The 10,262-nt window shown below is 36.3% G+C and overlaps 1 protein-coding gene across 3 annotated transcripts; it reads left to right on the top strand.

The window, feature by feature from the left end:
• Positions 1–348: 348 nt before the first annotated feature.
• Positions 349–8,875, top strand: QNG1 (Q-nucleotide N-glycosylase 1). 3 transcript variants are annotated; one of them, XM_087957868.1, is made up of 6 exons: positions 460–591; positions 1,454–1,598; positions 2,330–2,708; positions 4,877–5,136; positions 6,177–6,372; positions 8,159–8,875. In XM_087957868.1, exons 3-6 carry the CDS (start codon positions 2,372–2,374, stop codon positions 8,389–8,391), a joined length of 1,026 nt encoding a protein of 341 aa, XP_087813994.1. In that variant the 5' UTR covers positions 460–591; positions 1,454–1,598; positions 2,330–2,371; the 3' UTR covers positions 8,392–8,875. The 3 variants fall into 3 exon arrangements, with proteins under 3 accessions (XP_026530593.2, XP_087813994.1, XP_087813995.1); XM_026674808.2 differs by lacking the exon at positions 1,454–1,598 and having other exon boundaries at positions 349–591; XM_087957869.1 differs by lacking the exon at positions 1,454–1,598 and having other exon boundaries at positions 539–976.
• Positions 8,876–10,262: the final 1,387 nt, after the last annotated feature.

Raw genomic sequence — 10,262 nt, 5'->3', positions numbered from 1 at the left:
AATAGGAAACGTTAAAACCCACATGGTGTAAAGAGGATTGAATTACTACGATTGCTGAACTGAAGATTTTCAAGAGTTCACATTTCAGAACTGCATAAACTCGTTAGGGGGTCAAGATTGGTTCATCCACATACACACTTCTAAGTTAGCCTGGTTAAGTGGTGGTCGGATTCTGCCTTGGTTACAAAAACAATGGAGTGAAAATGGGCCAGTTAACCACCACTACACCCGGTAAGGAGGCCACTTTTGAAAAGCTTGTAAAGTCTGCGTGGACCGAAAATTGTAGCTGTCAGGAATCATCACTAATCGTGCAAAAAAGAAACTTACCCAACCCACCAAGGATTCACCATTCCACCAAATACAGTAAAACATGAGTAGCTGCTCGCGAGATAAGAGCATGTTGCAGCTGGCGCCGATATCCGGTAACCAAGTTTCGCACTAATTTATGCAAATATAGTCCATTCTGATTGGAGAGAGAAGCAAGGACGATTGGAGAAAGGTTGAAAGGAAGAAACGCCGTTTTGTATCGACGGAAATCACTCGTGGGTTTACTGAGCAAGCATACCTAAATCGAGTACGGTATTTTAAAAGGTAAGATGGATTTGATCTCTTGGCGAGACATTTTGCTAGAAGTCTTCACACTTCCGGGTATTCTCCGTAGGCCTAAGATCCTTGTTTGGCCATGTGAATAGAGATCGAGGAAAAGAAACACATTTTTGTTCTCTTCCTGCCTGTCATGAAAACCGTAGAAACGGGCAAGAATCAAATACCAACCTGAATGCGACTTGGCGCCTGTCAGTGTGGAACTGCGCCAGGGAATCGGATCGGATTGGCAAACGAGCGCTGCTCCTGTTGGTAGTCCGCTTTTGGCCGTGCCGCTTTTGTGTGTTCGATCACTGGCACTGGACTAGATCAACATTTCAAAATTCTGATGTAGAGAAAAAGCGCAGTCCTAAAGTGGCCTCGCTGTTACTTTGTAACAAGATTTCCTAAGGCGATCGGTGAAAGTGCTAATCGTGGCGGGTGTGGGGGACGAAAGATGGGGTGGAACTTTTTTCTATTGTTCGAGTGAACCCTTGTTAGGTTGGCTGAGAATAGGAGCACTTTCTATCACTTCATCTCTGCCGTTCATGCATTCATTAAAAGGTGAATCTCCTGATGAAAAGACATCGCTTTGGCTATTTTATTAGGCAATATTGGTTTTTAACTGAGGAGGGTTGGGGGGGAAGTTTTCTAAAAATCAAAATACTGTATTGGTCACCGACACAATCTCTGCATTCAGTGGGCGGAGCTAAAGCCTTCAGAGCAATCACAACTAGTTTTATTTCTATAGGAAATCGTGGCTTTTGGTTGATTATAAAAGCTTGGGTTTAAAATAGGACTGGCCTAGCTCTTGGTTGCAGAAGGATATTAACTTTTTGCTATTATCTAGTGGTCGTCCAATTTTTTGCAGCCCAGATCTGGAAGTCCTTAGTAAAAGAAGATTCAGGGCAGAGACATAATGAGACTTAAGAAGTGAAACAAAAAGAAACAAAAGTCGGCAGAAGACAATGGCATAGACTTCGTCCCTGAAGTCCTCAAAAATTGGATTCAATTTGGTGAAGATTCTACATTTTATTCTCCCATTGCAATTTTGCTTTCTGAGAAAGACATTAGATAACCTTGCATGACCAATCTATTTATCTCTTGTACCTTTGAAGAAAGCTTAAATGGTGCACTGGTTGACTTGGAAGAAGAAAAAATCAGAAATATGTTGAAAGCATTGGAAGTACAAACTTCATTTCTCCCCCATTTCTTGAATATCTATGTGATAATGTTCACATATACCCTTCTGTTAACACCTTGACACTTTTGGAAAGAGTTCTGTTTATAATGCCACAAATTTGCTGTTTTCAATATATGGTCCGCAAGGATGGTTTAATCATTAAAAAAAGCATTGCAAAGTGCTACAGTTAAAGAATAAATATGTATCCACCCACATGGCTTTTGTGTAATTCCCCATTCTCTTCAATTTGAGCTTGGCTCAGTAAGATGTTTTGTTATATTAATATATATGCAATTAGCTAAATAAAGGCTTTGCGTCAGCAGAGAATAACAAACATTGTTGCCGAAATTGGTGCTGCTGCTTTAAGAACAGAAACAGTTTACATTTTTGAAGGGTAGAGTGGTATACAAATTTGAGAATAAGTGATGTCAAACAGATAGAATTTACTGCTGCATAACCTGTATAGGGATTGATTACAATTTGGAGAGACCTGGGAAGTTAAATGGATTGTCAACAGAATAAATGTTATATATCTTTCTTGAATTCTATCAACTCTATTTATAGGTCAAAGGCTTAACATCACATTTATTCAGAAACAAAGAAAATATGGAAGTAATTTTAAATCCTAAAGAATCTGCCAAGTTTATAGCAGAAAACAGCAAAGATGTGTATATTGAAGATGGTGGTGTGCAAAAGGTTGCAGAGATGTTGTTCCATAAAGTCACAGAGAAGGAATTCAGTGTGGCTGGCTGGAAGTCTTCTCATGAGTTAAACCCTCAAGAAGCAAGTGAAGATGCAGTGAACTGGGTATTTGTTGCTGATGTGCTCAATTTTTCCTTTTGGTCTGAACATGAAGACCATAAATGCTTGGTAAAATACAAAGGCAAGACTTACAGTGGCTATTGGTCTCTTTGTGCTGCCATCAACAGAGCACTAGACGAAGGTTAGTTTTCTGGATTATACTGATTAATCATTAGATGTACAGCTGAAGGGTGTGTTTGGACTTTACTGATAAATAGCAATAGAATAAACAAGACTCTTTCATGAAGTAGAATAAAATCGATAAGAAATTACAGGTAGTCCTTGACTTATGGCCAGAATGGAGCCCAACATTTCCATTGCTAAGCAAGATGTGGTTAAGTGAGTTTTGCAACATTTTTTGACTTTTTTGCCACAGTTGTTAAACGAATCATTCTGTCATTCAGTACATCTGACTTCCTCCATTGATTTTGTGGGAAGCTGGCTGGGAAAATTACAAATGGTGATGACATCACCCCAGGACAGCGCAATTGTTCTAAATACATGCCAGTTACCAAGTCTCCAAATTTTCATCACATGACCACTGGGGATGTTGCAATGTTCCTAATTATGAAAACTGGTCATGTCAGTTTTTTCAGGGCCATTGTCACTTCAAATGGTCACTATGATTGTAAGTCAAGGATTACTTGCAGGTGATTATGAATGTAATTTCACATAGTGCCATCAAACTACCTTGTTATGTAATGTAACATTGAATCACTCCAGTGGCTAAGCAACCTATTACACTGAATGAGTAGCATAAAAATATGTACTGCCATTCCGAAGTATCAAGACTCAAATTAGGCTTACTTTTTTCCCTCTCCAGAATCTACCCATCAAACCAGGAATTAGACAAAATAAAATAAAGGCATTCCCATTGGAGGGATTTCCCCTCTTTTAATTTTCTCTGCCAGAAGGAAGAATATGGAGAAACTTGGCTGCAATAGCAGAAGGAAGGGATTAATTCTCAGATGCTTTAGCCCTATAAATCTGACTGGGATTAATCTGGATTAGGATTTGAAATTTACTTTCAACAATAACAAAGATTGGGAAACTTCACATGACATTCCTTATTATAAAGCATTAGGTGAAAAAGGATCAGAACATGACTATAAAGAATAATATATATGTTTCTTACTTTGCCTCTGCTTTGGATACTTGGCCCCAAATTGATGCTCTCATGGTATTAGACAAGCTTTGAGGGCAATGTAGTTGAAGGCAGATTGCCCAGACTGGAAAGTTGCATCTTCAAATTTCTCTTGCAGTCTTCTCCCAATAAACAGGGAAATATATCAACAGAATTAGGCCGTGCTGAGTAAGATGCATGCCTTTGTGAAATTTACAAATAGAGCATTAGCAGGAAAAACCAACATCTTCCTCTTGTTTAGTTTAAACATCTGGCTGGTATTCAGATGCATTATTTAATTTTCACAACTGATAGTTTTTAATAGATAAAGTAAGTTGACATTTCATTGATTTATATCTGTCAACATATATGTCAGTTAGAAGAAGCATTAGAATCTTAAGTTTGGAAGAGGACACTAAGGAAAGAATTTTAAAAATGATTTAATAAGCCTGGAGAGTTACTACCACTACTACTTTGGAGACCTCAGCTATTTATGTAAACAACCCTAAATAAAATATAAAACAATTTATCTGGCAATTATGAAATGCTCACAAGGACTTACTCTGGCCATTTACTTCACTCTTTTCTGCTTATTGCCAACCATGTAATTGAGTTCCAGTTCAAATAAAGATCTTTTAATTGCTTAAAATTGCAACAACCACAACTTGTTTTGCAAGGTCTCTATCTATTGGAGCCTTCAGCATCATCTTGGTCAAAAAATGGCTAAGCAGGATTAGGCTACAAGAGATTGACCAATTGTAGTAAATTACTTCTATGCTGTTCCGCAGAAAACTTGCCTGGACAGGACTTTGAAGTCACCACAGTCAAACTCAACTCAAAGACAACATTAGCGTACCCTCTTCCCTCTCTGCTAAATGATCATCAACTACTGAATTGTCTTTGCTAATGTCAATCAAAGGAATTTTTTTTAAAAAAAATTTACAAATATTTCCATTTTTTAAAAAATAATTTGAATTAAAAGTATATTAAATTGTACTTCCAATAGCAGGTCCAGTATATAATATTTAGAGGTAAATTAACTGAGAAATAAATTGTTTCATTGATCCAATAATCAGCCTAAATAAATTCTGTTTAATTGTTTCCTAACTGGAACATTTTAAAAATTTATTTGTCTTGTGTTTTACTAATTACCTCAAATGATTTTTTATTTGTTGCCCTTTCTGAAGGAACACCCATTACTAGTGCTTCTTATTATGCCACTATGACCTTGGATCAGGTGAAGCATGCATTTCGTTCTGATACAGAGGTGCCTATGCCTTTAATTGAGGAGAGACATCGTGTACTAAACGAAGCTGGAACAATTCTGCTGGAGAAATTTGGGGGCTCCTACCTCACATGTGTTAAAGAAAGTGGAAAAAGTGCCCAAAAATTATTACAGATAATAGTGGAAAATTTCCCATCTTTTAGAGATGAAGCTACATTTCAGGTAAATCTCTTATAGGCTGCATTTTTACTAACCTCTTGGTTTCATTTTTTTTAAAATGAGAAAAATGGACAATGAACTGGTGCATACCATAGTGTCTCATTTTCTGCTGTGGCACAGTGGAAAATACCGCAGTATACATCTCCTGTGATCTTATTGTCTGTAGCATAGATAGTGAGGCCATTAATGGTGTGACCAATATTCCCAAACAGCTACAGAATTGAAACCACACATATTTGCATTAAAATTATTCCAATATGTATAAATAAAAACTCACAATTTACCAAGATATATGATGACAATGGCAAGAATCCAGTGGGCACAATTTTGCAAAAGACAACCTTTGCCGATGATATAAGATTGAGAGCAATGGAGAAATAAGCTATATCCAATATTCAAAACAAAAGTCTGACCAAATTAAGGCAGGAATGGCTCCCTTACATAAAACATATTTGTTAGCAAGGTAAGATAGATTATGGCTTTCAGAGAAAAGAGTAATTGATTAAAACAACTGAAAAAAATGACCCAAGCACAGAATGTATCAGCAATAACCGCAAAAGCTTAAAGCAGATTATAATTAAGTACTGTAGCAGGCAATAGTTGGGGAAAAATGGCAGAGGGGGGTGTTACTTAATACTTCTTTACATCATATCTTATTGCATCTCTATTTTTGATTTTTTGCAATGCTTAGGCAATAATGAAACTAATGCAAAAATAGTGTAGAGTACATAGTGTTCTCTCCTCCAATAGAGCAAGAACTTTATGGAATAGGTTTGTGTTAAGATATAGTGACTGGCTCAGTCCTCCAGGCGATTTCTTCCATGAAGTGGACTTAACCCTGTATCTTCCCACTCCTAAGTCTGGCACTTTAACCGCCTCATGTATAAGCTGTCATGTTTCATATAATTCTCATCATATTTAGCTTCTTTTGAAATGAAAGGTGGTAAGAATAACATGTTGAAATACAATTAAATTTTGTAAATGTGACTACATTCCAATTATTCTAATTACTTTGTTGTTGTTTTTTCTCCTTTTCCTACCAGAGTAGAAAGGTAGCTTTTTACAAACGGGCACAGATCCTTGTGGCTGACACCTGGAGTGTGTTGGACGGGAAAGGAGATGGCTGCTTCAATGATATTTCCAAAATCTCTATATTTGCTGATTACAGGATACCACAAGTTCTTGTTCATTTAGGAGCAATGAGATATTCAGAAGAATTAATGAACAAACTTAAGAAAGGTATTAAATTATTCATGATCATGAAGAATTTCTATTTCATCTGTCACTTTTTATCAGTAGTCTTTTGATGTACAGTAGCAGAAATAAACATAGAAATTGAGAGTTATCTATTCCCAGAAAAAAAAAACAAATCTACAATTGTCTTCATTTGTGATAATCTACAATCCTACATAGATATCTTGGAGTAAGCCCCAATTACTTTTGAGCATAAATGTAAAATGTAAGTTTTGAGTATAAATGTAAAAGACAGTGCTAACTGAGTACCTTACTTTTTCACTTTTTATTCTTCAAAAAGAAAAAAGGGATAGGTAAGATCCTTTCCCAAATTTTCTGTACTAGTATTCCAGATATAGAATGTCATTTCTTGTCTAGGAATGAAGACATTTCATTTTAAAATTATTTCTAGGTGATGAACATGAGGAATTTGATTGCTAAAACACGTATACCCAGTTTTTACCCCTGATATCTCAATCCATGTGTACTTGTGTTTGCTAAATCTTTCATCCATCTATGTCCCTTTCTAACAGTATTGAGGAATCAAAAGTCAAGTTGGCAATTGTCACCACATACATTAAACTCTTTGTACAAAAATGTCAGTGTCGCTTTCATATACAAAGGGGCAGTTTCAGTCAGGTGGTTGCAACTATCATCTTAACCAACTGGGCTAAACTAATCTCTAGATTGCAATTCATTTTTTATTGTAGCTTTTTGGCTGTTGATATTGTGAGCCACCCAGGGTCACTATTTCAAAATAGTGTTTAAATCTAACTAAATAAAATTAAAAATCTAGAGGAGCTATTTCATAATGCCAGAGCCATAATAGAAAGCAGACCCTGGCCTATCCTCATGTCACATAAGCAGGGAAAAACTAACAACTTCTTTTATGTTCGGACATTCAGCCGTTGTACATCGATGGTGTTTTGGTAGAACAGGTGGCAGAATGTAAGTTTTTAGGTATCACCCTGAAACAGGATCTAACATGGGGGGCAAATACTTTAGCCCTAGAAAAAAAGGCTCATCAACGACTGTATTTTTTAAGACTTTTAAGATCACAACAACTGCCAGAAAGTCTGTTGCTTGCCTTTTATCGAAGCTCTATAGAGAGCATTTTATCTTATTGCCTCTGTGTGTGGTTTAGGAGTTGTACAGAGGCGGAGAAAAGGGCACTCCAAAGAGTGATAAAAAGGGCACAAAAGATCAGTGGATGTCCTCTTCCCTCATTGGAGGATTTGTACAACATGGGATGTAGAAGGAAGATACAAAAGATCTTGAGAGACCCTTCGCATCCAGGCCACCCGATGTTTGAGATCCTACCATCAGGAAGACGATATAGAGTGCTGAAAGCCAAGACAAGTAGATTTCAACATAGCTTTTACCCAAGTGCTGTGATCAGGTTAAATGCAAAGTTATGAATCTGGTGGTCTTAACACACATATCCTGGTTGTACAGTTTTTAAATTGTTATTTGCTTTAATTTGTTTTATATTGTTATTTGTATACATCTTTTGGTGTTGTTTAGTTGTATGTTGCGAAAGAGCACCTTATTTCGTTGTTCTCAGGTTCCTGAGCACAATGACAATAAATTTATCTTATCTTATCTTATATTAGATGGGAGGCAGTATAGCAGTATGGTAATTACTTGGTAGATTAAGATACTGAAAATATGTAACTTGAATGAACCCAGTTAATGTAAAAAAATGGTAGGTATACATTGATTAAAATATTTCCTCTTATATTCCCATTTTCTTTATTCATGTTACTTTCTTTGATCCTTCCCTACCTTGCAGGGCATATGTTCCAGTTTGGAGATATTCAGGAAGTGGAGATTCGAGGTTGTAGTATTTGGTGTTGTGAGCTCATTTGCAGCAGTTTGCTTGAACTTTATAAAAAGAAAGGTGACAACATGAGTGAAAAGATCAATGCCATTCTCCTTGATTATTATTTATGGGACTATGCTCGGGATCATCGAGAAGATATGAAAAGAGTACCTTTTCACTATGTACGTTCCATATACTATTAATACCATTTATAAATGATATAAAGCATCAAAATCTTCAAAACTTCTATATATAATTTGGATTTTTTTTTTTAAAAAAAAGGCATTGATGCCCATGCATTCTCTTAAGATTTCAATCTTTAATCTCAACTTTATCAGAAGAAAGGCATATTCTTGCATATTGACATTCCAATTCTGTAATGGGTTTGATTAAAATGTATGAAAGTAAAAAATCTGAATTACATATAAAATCAAAAGATATTTTACAAATTAATATTATTGTAATCAAATTACCTACTTGTGTACATGTATCTGAACATGCATTTGAGAAAAAACCATTTCAGTTTAAATTTCATGTATCTTCTGAAATTGTGTGCTGCTCATCAGGAATTATTTTGTTCAAAACATTGTAATGTCATTCAGCAACATTGATTCAGTTTATACACAAGATTTTAACATTTTTTTTCTAAAATTACAACTAAAGAATAAAACCAACAACAAAAAGCAATCAGTAATATTTCAATTATTTAAAGTATTTTAAAAATGTGAAGATGGAGCTAACAAAAAGATTAACTGATTCTTTAGAAAACAACATAATCCTTGTTTATTAAAATATAACTTCTAGTTGACTTGGCTGATACAAAAGACTAAGCTGTAATTGAATGAGAGACTGCCAAGAAATCTTTGAATTGTAAGATAAAATGGGAAATATATATTTTTAAATCTTAGAAAGCTTTTTTTTAAAAAAGGCCTTGTACAAACAATCCGTAGGAGTTGACCTCAACGCAAATACATTTTTTCTTTGATTCTTCTGCATGCAGATAACAGGTATTGAAATAGGCCCTTTCTATACAGATAGTCTTCAACTTACAACCATTATTTTAGTGACCAGTTACAACAGCACTGAAAAAAGTGACTTATGACCCTTATTCAAACTTATGACTGTTGCAACATCCCCAGGTCATGTGATCAAAATTCAGATGCTTGGCAACTGGTTCCTATTTATGATGGATGCAGCGTCCTGGGTCATGTGATCCTTTTGTGACCTTCTGATAAGCAAAGTCAATGGGGAAGCCAGATTCACTTAATTACTAATTATTAATTACTGTTACTAATTTAACAGCAACAGTGATTTATTTATATAACTGTGGCAAGAAAGTTCCTAAAATAGGGCAAAATTCACTTAACAACTCTCTCTTAGCAGAAATTTTGGGCTCCATTGTGGTCATAAGTCAAGGATCTGTAGTAAAATCATGGATTCTTCCAAGCTGATAAGGTATCATGTAAAGAAGATAAACCATTCCTGAGCATGACTTTAGGGGGTGAATTGTCCAAACTGCTTTCAATTAGCTGGGGTGAGCAGGGGGGGGGTGAAATGCCTGCGCCCCCTGCATCAACAAGGACAGTTGGGAATGATAACATCTGAGGATACCATGTCTAGGAGATAGATCAGAGGTCCCCAAACTTGGCAACTTTAAGACTTGTGGATTTCAACTCTCAGAATTCTGGGAGTTGAAGTCCACAAGTCTTAAAGTTGCCAAGTTTGGGGACCCGAGTTAGATGTTTAATCACCATTTATGGTTTTTTTTCCATGCACATATTCAGTTGCAATGGAAGTAAGGGAAGCACTTCAGTGTAAATTAAGTTCATTTTCCTGGTCCCTTTGCTTAAGACACGGCTGTCCAACCTTGGCAACTATAAGACCTGTGACGTTCAACTCCAGCATGGGAATTCTGGGAGTTGAAGTCGACAAGTCTTAAAAGTTACCAAGGCTGGACACCCCTGTCTTAAAGCAAAAAATAAATAGGCGCTTCACTCCCGCCCTCAGCTTTCGGGGACGCTTGGCAGACCGGGCGGATGGAAAACGCCGGTACCAGTGCGCCTGCGCCGACGGA

Source organism: Notechis scutatus, chromosome 2, assembly GCF_049901735.1.
Source record: "Notechis scutatus isolate UNSWTSFEM ecotype Mainland chromosome 2, rNotScu1.2, whole genome shotgun sequence".
In the NCBI taxonomy this organism is placed as follows: domain Eukaryota; kingdom Metazoa; phylum Chordata; class Lepidosauria; order Squamata; family Elapidae; genus Notechis; species Notechis scutatus.
The sequence above is the reverse complement of the archived record's forward strand: the minus strand, read 5'-3'. Positions and strand labels throughout refer to the sequence as shown.

Excerpts from the sequence above, each read along its gene's own strand:
- QNG1 (XM_026674808.2), top strand. The coding sequence starts at position 2,372 with ATGGAAGTAATTTTAAATCCTAAAGAATCTGCCAAGTTTATAGCAGAA. Across the intron at positions 5,137-6,176 it reads GAGATGAAGCTACATTTCAG|AGTAGAAAGGTAGCTTTTTA; the intron begins GTAAATCTCTTA and ends TTTTCCTACCAG. Across the intron at positions 6,373-8,158 it reads AATGAACAAACTTAAGAAAG|GGCATATGTTCCAGTTTGGA; the intron begins GTATTAAATTAT and ends CCTACCTTGCAG.